We start from the raw sequence: 27903 nt of genomic DNA, 5'->3' as shown, positions 1-27903 counted from the left end.
TCCATGAAGTTTAGCCAATACGGAGCACTCTGAGTGATGTGTTAAAATCATTAAATTTTAATAATCCATGTTAAAAGAAAGTAACAGCGTGTCAGCATACAAAATATCAGATCATCCGCTTTACGCGTTTCATGGCTTCTCGCCACTTCATCAGAAGTGTACGCTTCTGATGAAGTGGCGAGAAGCCATGAAACGCGTAAAGCGGATGATCTGATATTTTGTATGCTGACACGCTGTTACTTTCTTTTAACATGGATTATTAAAATTTAATGATTTTAACACATCACTCAGAGTGCTCCGTATTGGCTAAACTTCATAAAAGTGGACTTGGTATGGAGCCTTTCAGCACCCCACCCTACACCAACGAGCAAATTTACCATTGCCAAAAGCCCTCTCTGTACAGTCATTTAGCTGGCTCTTTATCTGTGTCAAGACCAACAGATCTCCGCTTTATAATGCAAAGCTTTGGCAAAATGCAATATAACTACAGCTTCACTGTCCAACTCCCTACTTCTTTGTCACATTATTATCTGTCCTTCATAAAGCCACGCTGATTACTACTTTTAATGCCATTCTTCAGAACATACTCTTGAATGTGATCCTTAAAAAACCTGCCCAACACAGAGGCCTAGAACGGCTAGTTGAGCTAGTGATTTAAAACGTCAGAGTTAAATCAGCTGTCCTCCAATCTATGCTACCATATCAGATGAAAGAGAATCTGCGTAGATTCCATCTGAACCTGTGCCTTGATCACATAATAAACGACCTAACCCTGAGCCATCTGTACTACTACAGAGTGGGTCCTGTATTTCTGGCTCTTGTATCTGATAAAAAAAATCATTACTTATGTGCCTCAAAACAGAGGGTCCCTTGTATTAACGCTTATGTTTATGAATAGCATGATTTTAGAAAGTAAAAGAACTAGAAGCATGATAAGAAGGGAGGATGTCCTGTAACTACTGGGAGTCTCATTTAAGTAATAAAAGGCACTAAGTTTGCCCAGTAGCAGCAAGCCATGGCAACCAATCAGCAGGTAGCATTTAATGGTCTTATTGGTTGTTATGGGTTACTGCTCCCAGGCAAACTTAGTGCCTTTTATTACATATGGGGTTAGTGACCCAAATACAAAGAGGACTCCAAGAAAAAAAAACTTCTTAAAAACAGTACATTACATCTGGTATCTTAACTCTCACCTAATTATTGAAGAATGCATGTCTTTTTTGAAAAAAATAGCTGTAATGAAATTATCAAGGGATGTCAACAGAGTGGCAAAAGTAAGCTGCAGAAATCCTTCCTTGATATGAAGACAACATATAATGAAAGTAGAGGTAGCCTGAGATACGTTTCCTTTATTGCTCCTGAGAAATGACTGCATAAAGCAGAGTATCAACTTGACATATGAGGATGATAATGCTGCTGCTTGGTACATAGTAACAGGATGCCAATGAAAGGGAAATTAGCAGCATAGCACTGGAAAAGGATGATGAATATGGGCAGAGGAAAATGAACCCTGCTCAGAGGGCATGTCATGATAATGGGTCTCAGGTACAATGACAATACCAGGGCCCTTTTGTATAGTAAACCAAACATCTAAACTTACACAGAGCATTAACACTGGGCACTTGGGACAAACAAAAGTAATATCTAACTGGAGATGAATGTTGTGCATATACATAGGACACACTAGTGCAGTGCTTTCCAAACTGTGGGGCTGAAACACTAGTGGGGACCTTCCCTGCTATTTTAGATATTTGTTGGTCAGTTAATGGGAGATTTGGAGTGAATGCTTGTTTGCCTGGGTCAACCCAGAACTAAAGGAGGGAGACTGGAAAAATCAATGTTCTTTCACCTGTAACATCATTATGAGCTAAGGAGGTCATGGCCTGATGCTGGTCCTCAAATGACTACTTGCACCTAAAGCAGCCTGAAAAACACCACTCTATTGATTGTGTTGTGTCATGAACGGTCAAGCCACAATATAATGTTGGCATTCTTTCTTTAGAGGACATGTAACCAACCCCCACAACAATTTTATCAGTGAACAGCATCTTTGCAATATTTACATAACTGCCACTCTAGTTGTGAAAAGGTTAACAGTAAGGCTTCACAGGGGCGCTTCGCCAATGAGGCAAGTTGTGGCTGTCACCTCAGGCGGCAGCACCCCACTAGGTACCAGGGGCAGCAAAAATTCTGCTCCTGGTACTTTAAGAGCCGAATTTTGAGTTTTCAAACCAGAAATTCGGCTCTTCTGAGCAGTTAGGCTCTCTGCGCTACCGTACTGGCCCTCTCTGCTGCCCTTGTGGACCCCCTCAGGCACAAAAAGGTAAGCGCACGATGGGGGGGTGGCAGCAACTGCTGCCTCAGGCGGCGGAGGGGCCAGGATCGCCCCTGAGGCTGCAGCATCCCCTTAATCGCTTAGAAATCTACTCTCTATTCTACTTCTCTAAGGGCTCTTACAGACAAGCGTTTTTAGCTGCATTCCGGTTTCATGCGTTCAGACGCAGGGGAGCGAAGGAGTTCATGCACTTTTCAATGGGGCTGGACTCACACAGACGCATGTAAGCACCGAACGCAGGAAAAATGCAACATGCTGCGTTCCAACCTTTATTTGGCGCTTACATGCATCTGTGCGAGTACAGCCCCATTGAAAAGAATTCAGTGCGTCAACTCCTGCGCTCCCTTGTGGCTGAACGCATGAAACAGTAGCGCAGCTAAAAACCGCTCGTCTTTAAGAGCCTTAACCCACTCTGCCCCCCCCTCAGGAATTTGCTTTGGCTGTTGGCTAATGAGCATGCTCAGTTCTTCACAGCTCACTACTAAACACATCCTCCAGTCTAACAGCCAATGACGAGAGAGCATTGCTGGTTCCCATAGAAACTGTAGCTGTCTGATCCTATTTTTTTCTCCTAACCACCTCTCCTGAGCTCAGCTTAACATTACAGTGCTCAACCTCAGCAGGACTTTTTACAAAAAGAAAAAAAAATGTTGTGCCTGTGTAAACCTTCATTCTGCATTTCATGAACTTTACAGCATACATGTTACTGATGATGTAACAAAGAGAAAATGGCCGCCGGGTGAAAGTTGCTATTTGTTTTAGGAAAATGTGATGGTGCTGGCAAGTGGAGAGGGTATTTGCAGTATAAATGATGTGGCTTGGTGGGGGAAGATATGCCCAACTTATATACATGGTAGGAAAATGTAGGCTTTACAGGTCCTTTTAAGCAGTTGCACCACTGAAATACACACTGAATACATTTGTATACAGACTCAAACAGCAATCTAGTTTATGTATATGTAACTCAGAGAGGCCAGTCCTAGAGAAGCACATGGAGCGTAATCACACCTGACCTAGTCATCATCTGAGTGTGAAAGACAGAGGCAGGGTTCATGGGCAATAACAATAGTGTGAGAGGAATGACTGGCGCATAGAACAGAGTCAGCGCTCAGAGGTATCTGTTTGATACGCGAGATTGCACAGTCATATAAATACTTTACAAAATGACAATTTAATCATTTGGTTAACAAAATATTAAAAACATTTTAAAAGATAAATGTTCACAAGACATAGGAACCCCCCATAATTCACCTGGGGGGGACGGGACGACAGGATATACATGTCCCTTATTCTGCGACTTGGACATATGCAACATTCAGATCCACAATTCATTCTTTTTTTACATCACAGAAAATCTGGTAACACTAATCACTTCTCACAGGAACCAGATACCCATCCGCTCCTTTGAGTTAAATAAAATCTTCTAAAGTGCTGCCTTCTGTCTCATCGATCTGGAGAGAGCCAAGAGAATTCATCCGAAAGAGGTACAAAATCACGGGTAGCGGCCGAATGGATTGGAATTTTGCTGTGGTTGTGTGCCTGAAAAACGAAGGGGCATTAATGGTGTAGGAATACAGACTTATGTTATGTTTCTTTAGCTACTGGAGAACTACAATACCAGTAGGTGACATAGTAAGTTAGGTTGAAAAAAAAAACCTGCCTAATAGCTGCCAGTTGATCCAGAGGAAGGCAAAAAAAAAAACTCCTATTCTGAAATCTTTCCAGATGGCAGTTGGAGCAGTCCCTGTATCAACTTGTATTAGGAGCTGTTTTCAATAACCCTGTATTTTCTCACTTGCTAAAAGCAAGGACTATAGTGGCTGTTGTCGATTGTGTGTATATCATGTAGCCTCAGTTCAGTGATTTACTTACTGGACAGTTGCTGCTGGAGCTGGCGGACCAGAGCTGCAGTTTGCTGTTGTTGCTGGGTCTGCTGTAAACCCTGTCTCTGAAACTGAAAGATTTTTTTTAGGTAAAACAAAAAAACTTGAAATAAAGGAAGCAAAAGAGACCAGACAAGTGGCCAGTGCAGCTCAGTAATTCATGCAAGTACCTACATTCACTGGCCAGAGACAGCAGAGAGCAAACACCCACACTTACTTGCAGTGTCTGCATGCCAAGCCCTGGCGGCTGTCCTTGTGTTTGTGACTGTGGAACGGTGGGGACCTGCTGGGGAGGTGGTTGTGGAGGAGCTTGTTGCTGAGGAGGTGCCTGATTCTGCTGCTGCTGCTGTTGTTGTTGTTGTTGTTGTTGCTGCTGCTGCTGAAAAAAGTTATGTCTGCTTAAAACTCTAAATAAATAGCTACACATAAATAAACCTCTCACACTATCAAGCAGCCCAAAAGGCCAAATATAGAAACTGGTTGCAGGACATTACCATAGCCACATATCCCCTCTTACCCTTAATAGCTGTTGCTGTCTCAAATACTGCTGTTGCTGCTGCTGTTGTTGTTGCTGCTCAGGTAACATCTGAGGCCGAATTGCACCCGTCACTGGCTGTGTAGTAAGGTGGCCCATGCTTTGCATCATGCCTGTCTGAGTCATCTGCTGGTGTGGGAATCTGGAATAATACAAACATTGTTACTAGTGTCATTTAAGCAGCAACCGAGACACTTATCTATATATCTACCTACCTTTGTCCTCCTGAAGCACCGTGACTGAAACCAGAGGCTTGCTGGTGCACATAGCCACTAGGTCTTTGCTGCATCTGGCGCACTGGGTCAAGAAGAGCCCCACCAGAAGGGGGAAGAGATCCAGGGTATTGCTGAGTACTGTATGGTGGGGGCACCAAAGCACCAGCCTGGGATGGAGGAGGGTGTTGTTGCAAGCTCATATGAGAGCTGTACGATGTATAACCCTAGGGAAGTACAATAAGAAAACAATATCATGAAAAGAAATTTGATATTTAATAAAATAAAACAACAATAAGAAAGGTTGAGGAAAGATGAGTAAGCAAGTTGGTTTTCACACAATAAAGAATGAAGCAGTCTACTTAATTCGCTCATCAATAGAGTACCTGAGTGGGTTGCATGGAGCCATATGAAGGGGCTTGACTCATCTGCCGTACAGGCTGCGGCATCATTCCCTGTGCCTATAAAGGAGATGATTATATTCTGAATCTGCTTTAGTGATAACGGACACAGCTGTGTATGTAATAAGCTACATAACAGCCCATCGCCATTTTGTCAAGATTTTGCATAAATGTTTAGTGCTGAACTCTAAAGCTGGCCATAGACGCAAAGATCCGATCGAACGATCAGACTTCCCCATCCCGACCTGCCACTAACCTTTCGGATCAAATAAAGTACAAAAGAACAGATCAGCCGATGTTCTGCCCCTGACAGAGGCCAGCTTAACCCTCATTGAAGTCCCATTTCTGGGTTGTGCTTTTCTTCCACAAACTACGCAGAGGGAGGATCAAAGCGCTCATATGCAGAACCACCAGTGAAAACCAACCTCCAGCTAACAGAGACTTGCAAAGACACTGTATAGTTACTCTTCACCCAAATTGTCCCGACCACCATAACAACCTCCAACTCACCAACTTAGCCTGCAGCTGCTGTCTTAGTAGTTGCCCCTGAGGAATAGGAGGCTGTGGTCTGTACATCACTGGCTTGTACGAGTCCATCATGCCAGGTTGGGTTACTCCACTGCCATACTGAGGCCTGGTAGGAACCTTTACCATAGTCATCCGGTTAGGTCTGTATGAGTTATCTAGACGAGGACCACCTATGAGTGTTCAAAACAGGGTGGTTTGGTATATAACCTTTCACGAGGCCATTGTAAGGAGGTAAGACATACACTTACCTGGTGGTAGCGGCTGGTTCTGGGCATACATGGTCTGGGCTGCATAAGGCAGACGGGACATTCCAGCTCCCTGGGTATGCAGAAGATCAGTGGGGACCATTCCATAAGGCACTGGGCGGCCAGGACCAAGAGGGAATTCCTATTAAGTCACATGAAAGGTAAAAAGTAAAGAAGTGCTCTGATATTATTTGAGTAATACATACAAGCAGCTGGAGCATAATCTTAAGTAACAGCAGGAAATGTAGGTCCTCAAGCTGAAAGCCCAAAAGGCATAGACAAACCTCTACTTTGCTCTGTGCCATGTTTCTCTTTTTCTCTCTTTTGGGCTTGCTTGGCTTCTTCCTCTCATCAGTGTTAACCGTGCCACCCACTCCACTTTTGTCCACCTTAAGAGTCTCAGTAACCTTTTTGTCAGGCTCAATACTTGTGGGAGTAGGGGGTTCTTCATCCTCAGGTGGAAGTGGAAGGTTCTCTAAGTAGTAATTACGAGGCTTTGGTTTCAAGTGAGTGTGATATAGAAGTAATCTCTGTTGCTCCTCCATGCGAGACACACGTCTGTCCACGCGGACAGTCCCAAACCAGCCCCAGGACAGAGGAGCAGACTGTTTAATCCCCTCAAACAGATCCCAAGGAGAGATCTTCTGCTTGGTAGAAACTTGAAGGCCCTGTAGGAAGAATGAGACATTTAGGGAGCAACTGCACAGCAAAAGCAGGCAAATACAGGCTACTTAAAAGTGGTGGTTCACCTTCAAGTTAACATTTAGTATGTTATAGAATAACTAACTTTAAGGGACTTGTCAATTGGCCTTAATTTTTATAGTTTTTAAATTATTTGCTTTAATATTCCTACTCCAGCTTTCAAATGGGGGTCACAAATGCTCTGTAAAGCTACAAATTTACTGCTATTTCTACTTTGTATTACTCCTCTTTCAATTCAGGCCTCTGCTATTCATATTACAGTCTCTTGTTCAAATTTATTGCATGGTTGCTAGGGTAATTTGGACCCTAGCAAACAGATTGCTGAAATTGCAAACTGAAGTTAAACTAAAAAACAATAAATAACAACCGATTGCAAAATGTTGCAAAATGTCACTCTGTACATCATACTAAAAGTTAATTTAAAGGTGAACAACCCCTTTAATGAGAAGGGGTAGGGATATGTTCTCAAAGTGGAAGAACAGAAAAACAAACTAAAAACAATATGCTATTTGTGTGTTCTTACGTTCTGGGACATAATATTTAGTTTTAACTCAGAACCATATACAGCATAGCCAAGAGGCAGTGGGGTTGGGCAGGGAGGGGTAGCAATTATTTCTGGGGGTATGGCAGAAAGGCTCTTTTCCTTTCATACCCCATCTGTCTTCTGGTAGCAAATGGATGGGTATTAGATGTATTGTGTTTTAGGGTGACCTGGTGTTTTAATTTTGGATGTCTTCCTCAAGAGAAGGAGAGCTGTGAAGATGTGGAGGCAGGAAGGAATTTTTCCCCCTCTGAGGCAAATTGGAGAGACTTCAGATGGTTTTTTTTGCCTTCCTCTGGACTAGCTAGCAGTTAGGCAGGTTAAAAAGGTTAAAGGTTTGAACTTGATGGGCGTGTATCTTTTTTCAACCTAACTTACTATGTTACTATGTAAGGACCATAAAGGAGCAGCACTATCTACTCAAAGGGTATAGCTACAGAATTTGAAACTCCAATGTACTAATATTCCGTCACCTACAAGAGGTCGCTATATGCCACAAGACCAAAAATATATTTAATATATATATTTGTCCTCACCTCTTTCTTGAAAATAGAGTCAAAACCTGCAATCTTGTTGCCTTTGGTGTCAATGAGAGATCCCTGTGGCTCACAAGTTATTACATCCCGAGTCTGCTTTGGGAGAGGAAGAAGCTGTCGAACCTTTTCCAGACTCTCAGACTGTCGATCGCCCAGCTCTTTCTATAGAAAATACAGGAAGGAGAGTTAGTAGAGATGCTCTTGTTTCTACACAAATAGGAGAGAATGGCTGCAGAGAAGTACTTACCCGCAGTTTCTTTACTAAGTTCATGTACGCCCTTTTATTCTCCTCCATGCTCCCCTGAGAAATACTGGACATATCAGCTGCCAGAGTTCCATTTATCAGAACACTAAGCATGTCTAGGACAGTAGTGAAGAGCTCGCTGCAAAGTAACATAAGGAAGAGGTTCAGTAAGAGGATGATAAAAAGGGATACATAATACATGGTTTAAATTTGGACAAAACAGCAGTTACCTATTAAAATACTGTCTTTATTGATGATACCCACAGATATTATCCCTGTTTGTGTTACAAACTAACAACTGGCATGTCCTACAGCCTCTTCCCCAGATATACAGTAAGATGTGGTAACTAATCTCAGCTCAGTCTTCAAATAGGGTAAGATCTACTGTAGTTCCCTGTCAGGTTCTACAAGCTGCTTGCCCACAAGATGGGCATTTACTGGCATTCTTCTGTGTCAAGTGCAGCCGGCTCTCCTGCACTGCCTGTGAAAGCAGCCAGCCAGAATTGGGATGTTTTTTGGTGGAACGTAGCACAAAGGATAACTACTTTTCTTCTACAATGAGATGTGCAATATACAATGGCAAATGGATACTTTATGTCCACTTTAATCAGGGGAGTTGCCATTTATCAGGGGAGTTGCCATCATCTAGCTATATTCTGATTTTGTCCTTAAAACATCATGTATTAGCAGAATCCAAAACTGTTTAAAAGCTAAGGGGGAGTACATCACAGAAATTTAATAGTAGGCAGGCATCAATGCAGAACACCATAAAGTAAAGACCAGGGGCCCAAAATTCAAATAATACAAAAAAAAGTTTTTATTTTACATTATGTTTAAGGACACTTAAAGGGGTTGTTCACCTCTAAATTAACTTTAAGTATGATGTAGAGAGTGATATTCGGAGGCAATTTGCAATTCGTTTTCATTTTTTATTATCTGTGGATTTTGAGTTATTTAACTTTATATTCAGCAGCTCTCCAGTTTGCAGTTTCAGCATTCTGGCTGCTAGGGTCCAAATTACCCTAGCAATAATGCATTGATTTGAATAAGAGGCTGGAATATGAATAGTAAAGGCCTGAATAGAAAGAGGAGTAGTAAAAAGTAGCAATAAAAATAAATGTGTAGCCTTACAGAGCATTTGTTTTTAGATGGGGTCATTTGAAAGCTGAAAAGAATCAGAAGAAGGCAAAAATAAATGATGAAGACCAATTGAAAAGTTGCTTAGAATTGCCCATTCTAGAACATACTATAAAATAAGTTACCTTGAAGGTGAACCACCCCTTTAATCATAGGCTAACTCTAGAGAGATACATGATATTTAAAGGGCCAATAGAAAGTTGTTTAGGTGGAGTTTCTGAAGCTAACCAATAAGATCCCGTACACTGTTGCCTTTAGTGGCTCATATATAAAATACACATATATTATACAAACACAATGCAAAATTAGAAGATAAGTAAAAATATAAATGGTTCCATTAAATGAAGCACAAGATGTCAAACTTTTTGTTTTATTTGAATTTTGGGTCGCTGGATTTTACTTTATGGTGTTCCGGATTGATGCCTGCCTACTATTGAACTTCTGTGACATACTTCCCCCTTGCTGAAGGTCTGGGACACAAGCACGCGGAGCCACCATGGAAAGTGGTACGCTTATCCTATAATTTCAAAGATTCAAGCTTCCTGTAGTTATGAAATAGATGTATTTACAGTTAAGGCAGATACGGAATGGAAAACTGAAACCGATAGTTGTTAAAAGTACGAAAAAGGTACAGATAAATAGGCAAAAAACAGAGTTGTATACGTTACTTGTTCGACTGCATATCCACTGTACCACTGCTAATAATGTCCAGCAGAAGGACAGCCCATTCAGTGGTTTGCTGAGTGCTGCGCTGAACTGTATCAAACATCCCACCAACCTAGAAAGGGACATTGAGAACAGAGAATATGTAAATAATAATAAAGAAAAGGCCCGTCTGCACTGCCCACTGCATTCTCATTTTATTGCTAGGAAATTCTATAGGCTAGGGCACTCAACAAAGCAAAAATCAGAACAGAGGTCAGCCTCTGTTTTATATATCTTTATCTTACGTACCAGGTTAAGTCTTAGTTTTAAGACATCATGCAGCAGTTGAGGAGTTTTACAGTCGTCCTGATACTGATCTTCTCGCCAGTTACTAACAATCTGAAGTGGGAGGAAGCAGACAAAAATGTGATTGACAAACAGGATGCTATAGCAGTTCAGATGCATGAAGGTTAGAAGTGGGTGGTTGGTAAGAGAAAAACAAGAGGATATGCTATGTAACTTACCTGTTGCACCTGGCCAAAGAGAGAAGTCAGAAGTCCCTCTCGTTGCTCATCCTGTCCCTTTAAGCATGTCAATACCAAAGACAAAAATGGCTGCTGACTTAGCAAGGACATGCTGCAAAGCAGAGAGATAAGAATATATAACATGAACAAGTACATGAGGAAAAGGAAATAATTGCAGCCTTCCATCAGGTGGATAAAAAAAAAATCCTATCCATTCTTACTAAAAGCAATACTTGAGGGTGAAATACATTTCACCACTGGTCTTTCTTGCCTATTCACAGTCTACTCACCTTTTCTGCTTCTGACGATCACGTTCCTTGCGGGAAGAGGATCCTAGGTGCTGGCCCTTCTCTAGCTCCTCCCCTGCAGCTTTCAGCACATGACCTTGAACTGATGTAGGCAGCTTTGCGATGAGAGGGGCCACAAGCCAAGCCCCAGATCGCTCCAAAGAACTGCATTAACAAGGATTGTTTTGGTTATTGCTGATGAACAATAGTGGAGGTAACAGAACGATAGAGTAAGTAACAGACGGCAATATAAAAAGCCACTTACCTGAGAACAGGTTTTGTCTTGCTGTTGGGAGGTGTGTTGCTGGAGGTAGCATTGCTGAGGGCAATACTATTGGAGGGGGCCACGCAGGCATTTTCTGCAGATTGCTGGAATACTTCAATTGTGGCTTTAGCAATATTTTCTAATAGAGTATTCATTTCCTGTTGGTGAAAATCAAGGTTTAGGCATTTCAAGATTTGCTCAAAGCTCTGACTTGGATGTTGGATCATGAAAACAACATTCACAGTGCAATCACAAATGTATAGGATATTACCCAATATCCCATGCTCTTGGATCAAACTTAGTTCTTAAACTATATGATAATTGGCCATGTCAAGACAACATTAGAAGTCATTCCTCCCAAATCTGATCCTTATTGGCCATATTCATTGTTCTAAGCTATCAATTAGGAATTCTAAACCATAGGTTCATGAATTAAACATCATCCAGGATGTATCAACAGATGTCCTCCTGCTGGTGAATGGCAGCAGCCAGAGACATTTGTTTTCAAGCAGAATAGGAGCATCCTACTTCCCAACATTTCCAATTTAGGATAATTCTGCCAAGCCCCCAACATACCAAGGTGACACCTATATTAATCCTAAATGAAGCTGCTTTCTGATAAGACCTTGTGCCTTTATACAAATTATTCTGTTTAAAACTAGGGCCGTATACAGGCCATCAGTTGTGAACATGCACAGTTTGAGGTGATTTGCTATTCAGGCTACTAATATCTCAGATTTACCACATCCTCATTGTAAAGTAATGTGCTTCTTGCATGACTGAGACTGATGGGCATTCAACAGGTAAGAGGGTGGTTGTCCTACGATGTAAAATTCATAGTTTAATTTGTCACATGTTCCATTGCCCAAAGAATAACCGTAAAGAAAAAATTAGTATAAAACCAGAAAAACTACAGATATCATGTCCCCCTAAGTTCCCACACAAAATGACACCCCTTACATTGCTTGGTGTTTGTTTAATCATTAGCTGCAGTTCCAGAGCTGATTGACGCATTGTCCACTGATCCAGATTCTGTTGGGACAAATAAAAAAAAATAAAGGGTAAACTGTGCAAGGTGAATAGCAGCAAAAGAAGCAGGAATGGGAAAGCAGCAAAGGACAAAGCATACAGGGTTGTCACAGATCTACTCACCTGCAAGATGTGTTTGATTCGTTGCCTCTGTGGATTGTCTCCCTGCTCTGTATCGTTCAGTCTGTGTGGGTAACAGATAAGCTGCATGAGGCGCTGAGCCTGAGCACTGCTCAGAACAGGGTCCTGCAGATCATTCGAGTCCTCACACAGAGAACGCACACACCGCTCTCCAACCCACTCCTGTAACAGAAATATCGTTGAAAACATTCACTAATAGTGGTCTTCAGTGGTCTGGTCTCCAGAGTACACTGAGCACTTGTTGTATTAGGTCTCCCTATAAAAGGAGTTAATCTCTTATCACGTAATGGGTATCTCTGGTGCAATCCTGGCCTCTAAAATGTCCCACTGGGAAGGAACTGGAGCTTAATTCCAAACACAGACAGAGCTGGGCAGACACACCATCAGAACCTAACTAAAAATCCTGTCATGCCAGGTTTGGCTTTATGCACATAGCATAAAATGAGATAGGCTTCAAAACCCCGTCTGTAATTCTCCACACCAGAAGAAACCATTAATTACTAACAAATGGTTTACCATTCAGCAAGACTGAAAAGAGCAGCCCCAGTAAACAAGGCCACACAAAGGGTGAATTTCTGAACATCTGACTGAATAGCTTGGAGGCCACACATCCAGATATAGGTCAATCTGCTGACAAACATGGATTGGCAAGTATTTAATCAAGGCAGACTGCCAGTGAGAAAAATGCAATACAAAGCAAAAGTGACCATAGACGCCTACCAAAAATCCCCATTGTTATTGCACATATACAAGCTCCTACACATACAGCAATGACACTCTATTCATTCCCAGTTATGCCAACCAGAACCTTTTTATTTTAGTTAGAAACTCACTTGTTGGCAGATGCTGCGCAGAACATATTTTGCATATTCATCCAAGCTGGCTGTTTCAATTGATACCGGCCGACCCCCTGCTCTTCTGGTTGCTAAATCTTCCTCTGAAGTATTATCAGTACCAGTGGGATGTGAGAATCCTGAGCCCCTCAGCTCTGCATCACCTAGTTTAAAAAAAAAAAAAAGAAGAGTGGCAAGGATGCAAATTGCAGATATGGCTCTTAGGAGTCTAGGCAATAGGATGGAAGAAGCTAGTGGCTACTTACCCAAAACGAACACAGCTTTCAGCACAGCAAAAACAGCTCCATCCACAATCCGATTCTGAGATGCTGCCAGCAGGTGGCGGTCACAAGATGAACGGATTCCAGCAGTTGGTTTACCTTATGGCAAATAAGGATACAGTTAAGTCTCTCGACAAATGCATAGAGCATTCACCCATGGATCCTTTGAGGATTCCCATGCATTTCTCTAGAAGTCACACCCACTGATCTTCATACTCACTGCCGTCAGGTTCACAAGGGTTCAGCTGTGGGGTTTTGAAGAGATGGAGTAAAATGCGGCAGGTGAGACGAGCTCCCGCCTCAGAATCCTGCTCACTGCAAGCTGGGGAATTAAAAAATAATCCTGCTGACTAAATGCTAGGAGAATATATTAAAATATTGTGCTCACTACATGCTGGGGAAGCAAATCACAAATAAAACATCTCACCATCAAGCTTTACAATTTTACATAAACTGTTATTACATAAAATTTATACAAACATACACCCACTTCCAACTAATAAGAAATACTTACCCGCATTAAGCAAGGATGGGATAGCAGCGCAGCGAATCAGATCTTCCAGTAAGAGGCACTGGCGAGCAACTAAGATTGCAACAAAAGTGGCAAGAGAATCGTGGAAAGAGAGATCACTGACCTGAGGAGAGAAACAATAGTGATGATAAAATATCAGAAAATATGGCTTAAGCCGGGCTGGTATATAATCAGTATGTGTCAAAAGCATCCTGTGTCAGGTCTTATTTCTGATTTACTTACATCCACATTGCAAAGCAGATCATTGAAGCCACACGTTCCATTGTTAGATGAACAGCAGAGGGCTTTCAGGACTCCCAGCCACTCGGAGCTCAGGGCTTTGCAGGATCCAGTCAGCTCAGCGCACAAAATGGCAATGTCATTCACTCTAAACAGAAAACACAAGATGACTTCTTTCCCAATAGCTACACTTACTGAAAATTCCTGTGTGTTCATGTTCTACCTGTTGTAATTTACCATATTCAGTATTACACCTGCAAGACAAATTGCTCACCTGTCTGTATCGTGGTCTCCAGCGCACACATGGACAAGTGCATTGCACACAAAACTATATCGGTTGGTTGGGGAGTCACTCAGCAACTTTCCCAGCATTCCACAGTTGACGCTATGTCCTGATGGATTGATGATGGTGTCCAGCATAAACTCCTGTTCCCACAGCATGTTGGAGTCTGATGGCTCAACATTACAGTATATTGTATTTTTCACCTTTGAGCAGAAGTCACTGCAAAGAAAGCATACATGTTCCATAAAGCAAAGTGTAACTCAAATTTAAATCCAAGCACAATAAAACAATACAACTGCAGAAATATTTGCCTTCGGTTGAGTGTGAACTGACCTGAAAAGCTCCCCAAACTTGCTCTTTAGGTGACTACACGATGTGTACAAATCATAGAGATATGCCAAGATACAACGCTCAGCAGATGAGCCATCTGAACGATTCATTCCATGTTTCACCACTCCACACAACCTGCAAGAAACATATATGAGCATGACACTGGACTATAGAACTGCATTACAGCTTGCATAGTATCCATAAATCAATCCAACAATCCTTTCCCTGCCATGCAGCTGCACATTTTCCCAGAGCACCCCCCCCCCTGCAAAGATCTTACCCTTCGAAGACCTGGGCTGTCTGCTCCTGGTTGAGAATCAGGCAAGTGTGATAATGACGCAGAACAGCAACAATGCACAAACACAGACCCAAGGTGTAACTGCCAACCAGACTAGACGACTTCAGCAGGAGCTCAGCCTCAACCACGCTGAGCTCATTCAGTAGCTGCAAACAGAAACAGAAAGACACCAGTAAGGAAAATTTTTATCAATAGAAATCCAAATTTAGAATCCCACAGAGAAATACAAACTAACACAAAACTGAAAAAATCAGACAGAAAACAATACCTGAATGGCAAAGTCAATGAGACCACTGATGTTTAAGGAATATTCCATCAAGTCAAAGATAAACTGGATATGTTGCACCAAGGGCAGGTGATAGGAGAGACCAAGTGCAAAGCTCGTAATTTGCTCCAACACATTCCGTGACACCTGAGAAGATGGAAGAAAAAATGGCTAAACATTTACTCATGGCAGCAAAAGTTCTAGTTGAAGAATCTACCAGAAATTTAGTCAGATCTATCCAGTGCTAGGTAGAGAATGCATATATGTTTAGGTAGGCCCCAAACTGGGCAGATTTCGGTTTCATGGCATACACATGCCTATGCAACCACAAACCCACATTTCATACCTGTGCAGTGACTTGGTGCTGATCGAAATGTGAGAGTAGCTGAAAGCGGCAAAAAATCTCCTCTGCTGTGGGAAATGCTTCAGGCTTTGCCCTGCGTCTGCGCTGACCCTCATCTATTCCACGAAAGAGAGAGTGTCAGCTTTAGTACATCTACTTGCTTCTCAATCTCTGCAACCTCCCCTTTGAACAACATCTAACCTGTCTCAGAGGTGCTTTTGCGATTAAGCACCTTTAGGATATCCCGTGTAATTTTCTTGATTATGTGACGGGCATCATCTCTTTGCCTTCCCACACCATAAAGAACAACAAGCCTCTGATTACATTCATGGCTACACGACTCCTCCTTGGCACAGAAGAAAAGAATGTTTTGTAATATTTGTGGCATGCTGCAGGAAAACACTTCTAGGTGGAGAGAGCAACCTACCTGTGGGATAGGGAAATGTGTGGCATATTGTATATGCCGGGGCTGATCATACAGTGCAGAAAGAGGTCCTTCCCCATTCATGACTTTCACTGTATGGCGGGAATCTCGGTCCCCGTCTTCGGGACCGGGGCTCCGCCCCTCACAACGCATGGCAGGGGAAAACATCTGAAAGAACAGAGAATAGCAGTAATTAGAAGCAAGGCACAAAAAGCAAAACTAAAAAGACCAGTCTTTGGCTTTATGAAGTAAAAATACATTTCCTATTTATGCAATTGCATATTAACAGTGTAGCATAAATCACACCGATAACATAAGATCTATAAGTACATAGCTTGTTCCAGCTACTATGGGATAAAGGATTGAGGATGTTAGACAATCAATCTTGGAAAAACCCAGCTGAGTGATGAATTGCTAACAGAAACTGACAAATATTTAATGTGAAAAGCCCAAATTCGTCTTTCGACATTTGTATTATTCTACCAATAAAATTTACACAAATTGACAAAATCTGAAATGTTTTGGAAGCCTTATTTGTGCCATTGTCCCTTCAAAATCTATCTCAGCATGGAAGCCATCTTTCATTTACCTCCCTTCCACAAACAGCAAAGAACAAGTTATACAGGGGTTGGAGCAGATATAACACATGCCTAAGCTCAGATGCCTTTTAAAGAACCCAGCACAGAAAAACACGGAAGCCCCAGTGATCACAAGTTATACCATCAATCTCAGGTAGAAAACAAACAAACAAATAAAAATCAGGATAGTTACCGGGAATTCACTTTTCTCCATGTCCTCAAATAAAGCCCCAGAGCCATGATCAATATCCATGGTTTCTGAGAGAGTGGTATCCTGACAGGAACAGAGACAAAAACAAGAAACTTTCAGTTGAATCAGAATGGAAGAACAAAATAAAAATAAACAACATTAAATTGTTATCTCTTCAATCTCTTGGGGGGGGGGGGACAGGAACTGCAGGTATAGCCTCCACCAGTAGGAGGCAGGACACTAGTAAAAAAAGACTCCTCCCTCTGCAGCTATCCCCTATACCCCCAAACACAGCCTCACTCATGCAATTTTAAATTGCAAAGCCAGGAACATGGAATCTCAACATGAAAAGTTATGAGAAATATGTACTTTTAAAGAAATATGGTTAAAAAAATAACGGGGGCTTCACTTTCCGAGGGAGGAATGTTCTGTGTCCCCGAAAAGACTAAAAAGAAAAGGATTTAATGGCGAGTATCACCAAATCTCCTCCAACCCCCCCATCTTGGAGGACACAGGAACAGTGGGGACATAAAAAACTGGGATAATGGGAACTGAAAGGGAGAACCACATAAGCAGTGCCCTGAATGAATAGAGCATCTGGGAGCAGGGCAAAGCTGTTCCTGAAAAAGGTCAGAGAGGGCTGAGATCTTAAGGTGGCCATACACGAGCAGATAAAGCTGCCGATATCTGTCGTATAGACCAATTTGACAGCTTATCTGCCCGTGTATGGGGGCTTCTGATGGTTCTTCCCTATCAATATATGGTCACGATATCGATCAGGGAAGGTTTGATTTTCACCCGACCTACCCGTCGACCGACCATACGGCCGAACGTTCGAATTACCCCAGATATAGCCATGCCGTTAGTGGCATATCGGGGAAAGATCCATTCGTTTGGCAATGTTGCCATATGAGCGGATCTTTGAGTCTATGGCCAGCTTTAGCCTTTAACCCAAGGACAGGCCAAATTCTAACCCAGATTGGAATAACTCCACAATTGAAGGAATTGAAAAATCTTGAAAAGATGGATAATGGTTGAGACAGCAGTTCCACTGCACATGGTTTGCTGATAGAACCTAAGAAAGATTCATGCTTAAGAATTAGGCATTCAATAGCCAAGCCAAATCCAGCAGCCTGATATTGGGGCATCTGGTCTCTCTAGCAGCTTATTTAGGGATGCCACCCATCTAAGAATGTTGTCAGACAAAGCAGTCTGGCCTGGTGACAGTCAAGGGTCACATTGGAGCTCATGCAGAAGCTGAAGGTATAGGGTTGGAGTTGTTCCTGGAAGGATAGCCAGAGGGTGCAGTCTCCCCAGAAGCAGAAGTGCCTGCTTTGGATGCAGCAGGGACTTCCGTATGGATCGGGTTCCTGTGTCCTGATGGCAAGTGTTTGTTAAATTATTAATGTCTGCCAAATGCCACAAAGGTTGACATAGAGGCACTCCAACTGCATGAACACTTAGTCATAATACCCAATGGGAAGTAACTCCATAGCAATCTTCCAACTAGCCATCTGTTGCTTCAGGGAAGTGTAGACAGAGCTAGGTGGTCAGTGCTATAGGGCCCCGGAAAAGAGATCCCACGTGGGGGAAAGCCTAATGTGTTTGGTGGTACGTGAAGAAGGTTTCACAGTGTCCTGCCTTCTGGTGGTGAAAGCTATACCCACAGTTCCTGTTTCAATCCAGGTAGACGTGAGAGATAGTAACGTTAAATCAGTTTCTCTGTAGTCGATAGGGGGACACAGGAAACGACTGGGGTTAATCTCCACCCTCAGGAGGCAGGAAACTTGTAATAATTATTTAAAGGGGCATGCCAGAGGCACTGGCTTAATCACCTATTCAGTTTGTACCACGAATGGCATTTGGGAACGTCGAAAGGACTTGGAATTCTCCAGGTACCAACGGAGGGCTATGACCACATCTAGATTGTGAAGTCGTCGTTCCATAGAGTTCTTTGGTTCAGGGCACAGGGATGGCACCACAATCTCCTGGTTCATGTGAAATCCAGACAGCACCTTTGGTAGGATGGGACTGTGTGTAACACTGCTTTGTCCTTGTGGGAGAGTAGGAATAATGGATCGCACAAGAGCGCACTAGCTCCAAAACCCACCGGGCTGATGAAATTGCCACCAGAAACAATACATTCCAGATGAGCCACTTATCGGAGATAGTCCCCAAGGGTTTGAAGGGATGGTCCAGTAGAGCTTCTAGTACCAGATTGAGGTCCTATCCTGGAATTGGTGGGCGAAATGGTGGGGCAACGTGAGCCACTTCCTGTAGAAAGGCATGGACCGAATCATACAGGGCAAGACGCAACAAGAATAGAGCCGACTGTGCTAAAACCTGTACCTTCAATGAACTTAACTCAAGGCCCAGCTGGAGGCCTCGCTGGAGGAAGGATAAAACTCTTGGAACACTATTTCAGAAAAGGCAATTGTGCCTCTTTGCAGCAGTTCCAATCCAGAGACCTTGTAATAAGCCTTAGAAGATGAGGGTTTGTGCGCCCTCAACATTGTGGTGATGATCTCTTCCGCTATTCCTCATCGTCTCCAAATGGTTGCGTCAACAGCCATCCCGTCTAAGTAAAGAGACCTGGATTGTGGTGGAGTATGGGGCCCTGATGTAGAAGGTCGTTCCTGGGAGTTAGACAAACTGGTTGTGCTATCGACATCTCTTGAAGATCAGAGAACCAGGTTCTCCAATGCCAGTAAGGCGCTATTTCAATCACTGTGATGTGCGATTGCCGGATTTTCTTCAGAACCTGAGGTAACATGGGGAGAGGAGGGAAGACGTAAGCTAGGTTGAATTGCCAACAATCCGCCCCCACTGCTATCGGATCCGGATAACGAGTAAAGAAGCTTGCCACCTTGCGACTGGCTATGGAAGCCATTAGATCAATCTGGGGTTGACCCCAGTGTCTCCAGAGTTCCGTAAACACCTCCGGATGAAGTTCCCATTCTCCTGGCTTAAGTTGATGCCGGCTGAGGAGATCTGCCTTCGTGTTGGATACTCCTGGAATGTGAATGGCGGACAACATTACTGCATTTAGTTCTGCCCAACTCAGGATTTGCTGGGCCTCCACTACAGCTGCCTTGCTGCGGGTTCCTCCTTGGCTGTTTATGTAAGCGACTGTAGTGGAGTTGTCGCTTTGTACTCGTACAGACTTTGATAACTGATCGTAGGGTCTCCATTTTGAATTGTACAGATCGTATGTGGTTGTTGAGAAATTTCAGGTCCAGCACTAGTCTGAATGAGCCGTCCTTCTTCGGAACCAGAAAAAGATTGGAGTAAACCCCGGAGAATCTCTCTGATAGGGGCACTGGTATGATCACTCCATTTTGTTCCATCTTGAAGATGCAATTTCTGAAGGCCTGAGCCTGGGTAGGACTACACAGAACTCTGGACATGAGGAATTTTCTGGGGGGTTGAGAAGAAAAATGTGCTCTTACCCCCGTAACCTGGGAGATCTTTTCTAATTCTTCCCCAAAGAGACACTGTCCTTTGAAGGGGAGTGATGCCAACTACTTCTTGGAACTGATGTCAGCTACCCATTTCTTGAGCCATAGCGCTTTGCAGGCTGCTACGGATAGTGCAGATGCACGGGTGGTAATCTGTGCTGTGTCCAGTGGCGCATCACACAGATAGGCTGAAGCTTCTGCAATAGATTATGCGGATGATACGAGGTCAGATCTGGGGGTCTCCTTCTTGGATGTCCTTCAGTAAGGATTCCAACCATGCTTGTAGAGCTCTAGCTATCCAGGTAGAAGCTAGTACTGGGCACAGTGTTGAACCAGCAAAAGAATACACTGCTCTCAAGAATCCCTCGAGGCGTCTGTCAGAGGGGTCCTTAAATGCTGCGGCATCCGTGCTGTGTACTTAGACAATCTCGATACCAGAGCATCTACTATTAAGGGCATCGGCACTTGTCCACCAACTCCCCGGGGAAAGGATAGGATGTGGAAAATTTCTGCTTGGCTGCGTGAATTCCACTCCACTTGTTTTATGCCGATAAGTTACTCATGTGATGGGAAACATACTGAGGACTTGTGTTGTCTCCTCAATAGACTCACAGCTTGTGTCTGCTGGTCCGCTGATTGACTGATCTTCAGTACCTCCAGTACTCCCTTGATAATGTTGTTGATATCATGCAGGACATCCCGCCCCTTGGCCATTTCCTTATTTTTCTCCTCCTCCCCTGAGGAGACGTTGGAAGAAGGGAGCTCCCCCTCCAAGTGAGAAGGCTGCTGATCCACCGGAGTATGGTTCGCCAAATCCCCCTTAGGACTTTCTGTTCTTTTACATTTCCCACTAGATTTGTGGCCAAGCTTGGCTAGTGCTTTGCCTAAATTATCAGCAATGGTGGGTAAAAACTGCAGTGAAGCCAGTGACTGCAAAAGCTGTATAGCCCAGAGAGGGGCTGGTGGTTCTGAGGAGGTGCTTGCAGCGCCTTCATGCGACATGCCTTCTGGGGGGGGGGGGTTCCCAGACAGAGCTGGCATGGGAGTAGGTATACCCCCTGGGGTGGCTACAACCCCCTGCCCCTTGGAACAAGATCTGCAGAGGTTCTCACCTTGACCCCCTGGAATCTTTGACTGGCATTTTGTACATGCAAAATAAGTCACCTGAGCTGCTGCTTCCCCCCCCCCCATCCCCCGTCCTAGGGAATAAGCCCCCGGATTTACCTTCTGCCATATCGAAGTCTCTGTGGTACCTGCTGGTAGGCAGGTCAGAGTAGGGAAGAGTGCTACGGAGAAGCTGAGTCCCCCTTATTATCGCTGCTGTGTAGCCTTCTTTCCCCTGAGGAGCCTGCTGCCGTGTGGGAGAAAACGGTGGGGGTGCCCCAGATGGTGAAGCCAAGAAGGGAGTGATGGTCAGCTACCCCCTATGGAACCCCTTGCACTTCTGAGTACTGTGCCCAGTTATGCGAGCTGGAGCGCAGGGCAGAAAGGTATGTATTCCACTGAAGGCTAACATACCCCCCCTCTCTCTGCATCCCTGCCAGGAAAAGTACAGTGGCCATTATAGCCCAGTGAGGCTAGGCGATGACCCCGGTAGGATTTCCCTCATAGGGAGTTCACTCTAAAGGATGCAGGTAACCCTGCTCCTAGGAATCACCCCATGTGCAATACAGTGTGGAGTTAAGCCGGTGCCTCTCTCACGCCCCTAAAGAATTACTACAAGTGTCCTGCCTCCCGAGGGTGTCCCCGAGATGACAGAGAAAGGGGTAATGGAAGGCTTTCAAGCAGCAATTCAACTCACAATAAAAGCAAAAAAAAAGTGGAACAGAAGGAATGTGATGGGGCCTCTGACAACTGCTTCTGGACAGCCCCTTTGATGTCTGGCGTAGAGAATGAGCAAAGTGGCTTTGTGTCCAACGCCTCAGGGAGCTTTACGCACCAGTGAGAAATCCCTTCAAGGGGACAGGCAATGCAGAGAATGCAGCCAACATCTGCCTAAAGATGTATACAACCGTTTCAGACCTATCTGGATGAACTTATCTCATTTACGGAAACACTGAACTCCTTTCTTGGAATAAAGTAGGTATAGCAGTAGAAGGTATAGTAATACATGCAAGTGGTACAACCCATGGCAGTTGTGGAAGCTATACCCATAGATCCTCCCAACATGATGTGCGAAAAATGAGGATAAAAGAAGAGATAAATAATGCACACACGTCTGAATCCAATGGGGCATTGCTCTATTGTAACTACTGCTAGCTCTGAAGATTTATTAGTTTCTTTATCACAGCCATGTTGAAGACACAGGGGAAAAAGCAGTCACCCGCAATTCGACACAGATAAAATGTAAATGATCTCTGCCACAAGAAAAGGCTTGATGGAAGCTTTGACCTAAACTTGTTGTAAATGAAATTAGGTTGAATGCTTACGCTATATTTTCTTGGTTATCACCCTTACAGCAAGTTATTCTTTCCGTTTATGTGTTTACTAGCGAACGTTTTAGTTTATGTTTATACGTTTACTGTCTGAACAAAAGTGCATTTACTAGAATGGAATAACACTCCAAAATTGCTAAGCATTTGGTCATTTTCATGATTTATCACTGTATATTTTCATACCTCTAATTTTATGCTGCTATTGGCCTCTCCTTCTTTGCGGTCAGTGTCATCAGACGGGTCCTCATATGGGGAGCGGGGTCGGGGTGCATGTGGGTCGAGCCCTAGATCTCCACGGGATATCAATGTGCACATGTACATGTTGTGTGAAAAAACATCATGTCGAATTAGCTCACAAAATAGCAGCACCAGATTATAGAATTCCACACGCTCATTTTCATTAGCTGGATCCGCTGGTGGAAGAAAAAAAACACTCAGGTGGGCTCAAATGGAAAAGGTGCTTAAAGGGGTTGTTCGCCTTCAAACAACTAGTTGTTTTCAGATAGATCACCAGAAATAACGACTTTTTCCAATTACTTTCTGTTTTCTATGCGTCACCATTTTTCTAATATTAAAGTGTAAGGTGCCATTTTTCACCTTCTAAAGCAGCTCTGGGAGGAGGGGGGTCCTGGGAGGGGGGGTCCCAGACCCTGTAAATTGTTCTAAATTGATACATTTAGTTGATACATTTCTTATATTTGTCCCTGCTGAGCAGAATCTCTGGGTTTCATTAAAGGCAGCTGTTAGGATTGATACAATAGTTGCTAATAATCCAGAGATGCTGCTGAGAAAACAGGATTTTTGTTACTCACCGTTAAATCTGTTTCTCTGTAGTCGAAAGGGGGACACAGGGACCGATGGGGTTAAGCTCCATCCTCCAGGAGGCAGGACACTTGAAGTAATTAAAGGGGCGTGGCCAACGGGCTTTACCCCTCACACTGTACATTCCTATTCAGTTTGTTCCAAAGCTGCTAACGTAAGTATTAAAACTATCAACAGACAGAAAGTAAACCAAGGAACTATTCAAACGTGACCAAGCGGTCACCAGCTCGCCGAGGCGGGAAGCCCTGTGTCCCCCTTTCGACTACAGAGAAACAGATTTAACGGTGAGTAACAAAAATCCTGTTTTCTCTTTCGTCTTAGGGGGACACAGGGACCGATGGGGACTTAACAAAGCAGTCCCAACAACAGCAGGGTGGGAGCGAGCTGTATATACATATATGAATTTATTTGATTACGGATTGCAACACCATCCGTCCAAGAGAAGCTTCGGCGGAAGAATATGTGTCGACTTTGTAAAATTTGGCAAATGTATGAGTAGAGGACCAGGTAGCCGCCTTACAGATTTGCTCTAAGGAAGCTGAGTTACGCCATGCCCAGGAAGCACCCACCGCTCTGGTAGAGTGAGCCCTGAGTCCCTCTGGAGGAGGTTTTCCTTTTGCAGAATAAGCTTGCTTAATCGATTCTCTGATCCATCTAGACAAGACCGACTTAGAAGCTGGCTGACCCCTGCGGGGACCAGATGGAAGAACGAACAGAGCAGGGGATTTCCGAAAGGATTTGGAACGATCAATATACCATCGCAATGCTCTGACAACATCTAACTTGTGTAGTCGGCGTTCCTTATCATTCTTCGGATCTGGACAGAGAGAAGGAACTACGATTTCTTGGTTCACATGAAATGCAGAAACAACCTTGGGCAAGAACGTCGGTAACGTTCTGAGAACAGCTTTATCTTTATGGAATATCAAGTATGGAGGTTCACATGAAAGGGCGCTGAGTTCCGATACTCTTCTAGTAGATGAAATTGCCACCAGAAAAACCACCTTATAAGTAATCCATGTATCAGAGACTGAACTTAATGGTTCAAACGGTGGATCGAGCAATGCTTCCAGCACTAGATTGAGGTCCCAGCCTGCCACAGGTGGGCGGAATGGTGGCATGATGTGTGCCACTCCTTGCAGAAACGTGCGTATAATATCTTCATTCGCTAGGCGAGATTGAAAGAGGATTGACAGAGCCGACACTTGAACCTTTAAGGAGCTAAGCTTGAGGCCCATTTTTAAACCTTGTTGCAGAAAGGAAAGTATTCGTGGTAACTGTAGTTCAAGGAAAGGAAAGTCTGACTCCTTACACCAATTGTAGTACGAGTGCCAAACTCTGTGGTAAGACCTGGACGAAGATGCTTTTCTAGCCTTCAACATGGTAGGTATGACCTCTTCATCTAATCCTTGGCTCTTCCAGATGGAAATCTCAACAGCCATCCCGTCAAAGAGAACAGTCCGGGGTTGTGGTGTGTTATGGGCCCCTGCTGCAGAAGATCTGGTCTGGACTCCAGCCGAACTGGCTGAGCGATTGACATTTCCCGTAGATCGGTGAACCACGTTCTCCGAGGCCAGTATGGTGCTACCACAATTACCGTCAATTGAGATTGTTTGATCTTTTTGAGCACTCTCGGTAGCATAGGAAGTGGAGGGAATACATAAGCTAGATTGAAATTCCAGTGCTGGGTCATGGCATCCACCCCCAGTGCCAACGGATCCCTGTAGCGGGCGAAAAACCTTGTTACTTTTCGGTTGCTTCTGGAAGCCATTAGGTCTATGCTGGGAATGCCCCATTGATTCGTGAGTTGATCGAACACTTCTAGGTGTAGTTCCCATTCCCCTGGATCCAGATGATTTCGACTGAGGAAGTCTGCCTTTGTATTGGATATTCCCGGAATGTGAATTGCAGATAGCTGTACTGAATTGATCTCTGCCCAGTGTAGAATTTGTCTTGCTTCCGTCAGTGCTGCCCGACTTCTCGTGCCTCCCTGACGGTTTATGTACGCTACCGTTGTAGCGTTGTCGCTTTGAATGCGTATTGGTTTTTCTGCAAGCTGTCTCGTCCATTGAGCTAGGGCTAGCTTTACTGCTCTTAGTTCTAGGATATTTATCGGTAGTCTGGATTCCTCGGGAGACCATAGACCTTGTGCTGACTGATTGTAGCAAGTCGCACCCCATCCCTGAAGACTGGCATCCGTTGATATCACAACCCAGTTCGGGGTTGCCCAGGATTGACCTACTGCTAGGTTCTTCGGACTCAGCCACCACCGCAATGCTTTCTTTGTCGGTTGTGATAATGAAAGGAGTCGAGATAGCGGACCCCCTTTCCATGAAGTAAGAATGCTTGCTTGAAGCGGTCGAAGGTGTATTTGTGCGAAAGGTACCGCCTCGATGGCCGACACCATCATCCCTAAAACTTGCATTGCCCTGTGCACCGTTATCCATTGGCTGGATAAGAGTGACCGCACCTGATCCCTGATCCTGATCTGTTTTTCTGCGGGTAGACTTACAGTCTGCGAAATCGTGTTGAATTCCAGACCCAGAAACAACATGTTGTGGCTGGGGTGGGGATTGGACTTCGACCAGTTGATGGTCCATCCGAAGTCCTGTAACAACTGTACCGCCTTCTGTAAATCCTCCTTGGCCCTCATCTCTGATCTGGCCTTCAGGAGGAGGTCGTCCAAGTAGGGGGTCACTGAAATCCCTTGTAGCCTCAACGTGGCCGCTGTTACAGCCATTAACTTCGTGAACACTCTGGGGGCGGACGATAGTCCGAACGGAAGCGCCACGAACTGATAGTGCTTGTTTTTGAATGCGAATCGGAGATAACATTGATGAGGAGGCCAAATCGGTACATGTAGGTAGGCATCTTTGATGTCTAAGGACATCATCAGTTGACCCTGTTCCATCCCCCGAATTACCGACCTCAACGTTTCCATCTTGAAGCGTATCGACCGAATGAATTTGTTGAGACCCTTGAGGTCTAGTACTGGCCGTAGTCCCCCATCCTTCTTTGGTACTGTAAACAGGTTGGAGTAAAACCCTGAGAATCTCTCCGTGTAGGGTACTGGAACTACAACTCCGGATCTCTCCATCTTGTCTATACACTGTAGAAAGGCTTTTGCCTTCTGAGGGTTGTGGGGTACTCTGGACATGAGGAACCTCCTGGGTGGAACAGTTGTGAAGTCTAGATGATATCCTTCCGTCACAATTTCTTTGACCCAAGCATCCGTAGAATGCCGGGTCCATTCCTCCCGGAATCGAAGTAACTTGCCCCCTATCCAGTCCAACGATTCCGGAGGGAATGCCCCGTCAGACTGACGTGGGCTTATCTCCTGAGGGCTTGTTGTGAGGTCTATTGGTCTTCCAGGTTGGCCGACCTTTATCGTTGGATTTAGGTCGAAAGTGAGATCTTTGAGGGGAACTGTTACGTCTTGTATATCTGCCGCTGTGGCCACGAAAAAATTTCCCCTTTCTATGTGAAGCGGCCGCTCTGCTTTTGGCTTGTGGTAGGAAAGTGCTCTTGCCCCCTGTTGCTTGCGAGATGATCTTTTCCAGCTCTTCTCCAAAAAGACGTTGACCTTTAAAGGGCAGTGAAGTTAATGACTTTTTGGAACTAAGGTCCGCAGACCAATTTTTGAGCCACAGTGTTCTGCGTGCTGCAATGGATAAAGCTGAAGTGCGCGCCGTGATTTGAGATGTATCCAAAGTGGTATCACAGAGATAACTAGAGGCCTCAGCTATGGCTTGAGCAGAGGATAACAATTCTTGTCTGGACGTTCCATTCTGAATGTCCTTAATTAGGCCCTCAGACCATGCTTGAATAGCTCTGGACACCCATGCTGATGCCAAACAGGGACGCAACGTCGACCCTGCAGAGGTGTAAATTGCCCTTAGAAAACCTTCGAGCCTTCTGTCCGAAGGGTCTTTGAATGCTGCCGAGTCAGTGACTGGAAGAGTGGTGGATTTTGAAAGTCTAGACACTGGAGCATCAACTGCCGGTGGGTTAGACCATTTTTCCACCAATTCCTTTGGGAATGGATATGACTTTGAGAATTTTTTGGTAGCTTGAAATTTATGTTCGGGGGAATTCCACTCCTCCTGAATCAAACTCTGTAATTGCTCATTATCTGGAAAGCATACTGTTGATTTATGCTGTCTTTTAAATAGCGTAGGTGCGTTATCAGTCTGTTTGGGCTTTTGAGAAATATTCAGTACCTCAAGCACGCCCTTGATAATATTGTCTACATCGTGTAATTTTCACGGTCTCTGCCCTCATCCTGATAGTCTTCCTCACCCATAGAAGAAGCCCCAGAAGAATCAATTTCACCTTCAGAATGAAATAATTGTCGCTCAGGAGATGACTCATCAGATCTAGTAGAATTGGCATCATCATCTTTTGTGTCATCTGACCGTTTGC

At 44.1% G+C, this 27903-nt stretch overlaps 1 protein-coding gene across 3 annotated transcripts in view; it reads right to left on the bottom strand.

The window, feature by feature from the left end:
• Positions 1–3487: 3487 nt before the first annotated feature.
• med12.L (mediator complex subunit 12 L homeolog) overlaps positions 3488–27903 on the bottom strand; it is a 38086-nt gene continuing 13670 nt past the window's right edge. Inside the window, exons 13-44 of one of the 3 annotated variants that reach the window (XM_018229734.2) lie at positions 22843–23072; positions 16770–16850; positions 16002–16166; positions 15776–15920; positions 15578–15690; positions 15235–15378; positions 14949–15112; positions 14672–14803; positions 14330–14557; positions 14059–14203; positions 13819–13939; positions 13525–13626; positions 13290–13403; positions 13024–13187; positions 12173–12352; positions 11981–12052; positions 11021–11178; positions 10759–10920; positions 10469–10580; positions 10254–10343; positions 9968–10077; positions 8166–8301; positions 7919–8080; positions 6424–6807; positions 6143–6281; positions 5877–6064; positions 5352–5426; positions 4969–5192; positions 4736–4895; positions 4436–4597; positions 4208–4289; positions 3488–3874 (exon numbers count right to left, since the gene is read on the bottom strand). In XM_018229734.2, the coding sequence (XP_018085223.1) occupies positions 3828–3874; positions 4208–4289; positions 4436–4597; positions 4736–4895; positions 4969–5192; positions 5352–5426; positions 5877–6064; positions 6143–6281; positions 6424–6807; positions 7919–8080; positions 8166–8301; positions 9968–10077; positions 10254–10343; positions 10469–10580; positions 10759–10920; positions 11021–11178; positions 11981–12052; positions 12173–12352; positions 13024–13187; positions 13290–13403; positions 13525–13626; positions 13819–13939; positions 14059–14203; positions 14330–14557; positions 14672–14803; positions 14949–15112; positions 15235–15378; positions 15578–15690; positions 15776–15920; positions 16002–16166; positions 16770–16850; positions 22843–23072 (4691 nt within the window). In that variant the 3' untranslated portion in view covers positions 3488–3827. The remainder of the gene's footprint in view (positions 3875–4207; positions 4290–4435; positions 4598–4735; positions 4896–4968; positions 5193–5351; positions 5427–5876; positions 6065–6142; positions 6282–6423; positions 6808–7918; positions 8081–8165; positions 8302–9967; positions 10078–10253; positions 10344–10468; positions 10581–10758; positions 10921–11020; positions 11179–11980; positions 12053–12172; positions 12353–13023; positions 13188–13289; positions 13404–13524; positions 13627–13818; positions 13940–14058; positions 14204–14329; positions 14558–14671; positions 14804–14948; positions 15113–15234; positions 15379–15577; positions 15691–15775; positions 15921–16001; positions 16167–16769; positions 16851–22842; positions 23073–27903) is intronic. The other 2 variants (XM_041572679.1, XM_041572680.1) reach the window with 2 other exon arrangements.

This window comes from Xenopus laevis, chromosome 8L, assembly GCF_017654675.1.
Source record: "Xenopus laevis strain J_2021 chromosome 8L, Xenopus_laevis_v10.1, whole genome shotgun sequence".
NCBI lineage: Eukaryota > Metazoa > Chordata > Amphibia > Anura > Pipidae > Xenopus > Xenopus laevis.
This window is presented reverse-complemented; position numbering and strand designations above follow the sequence as displayed.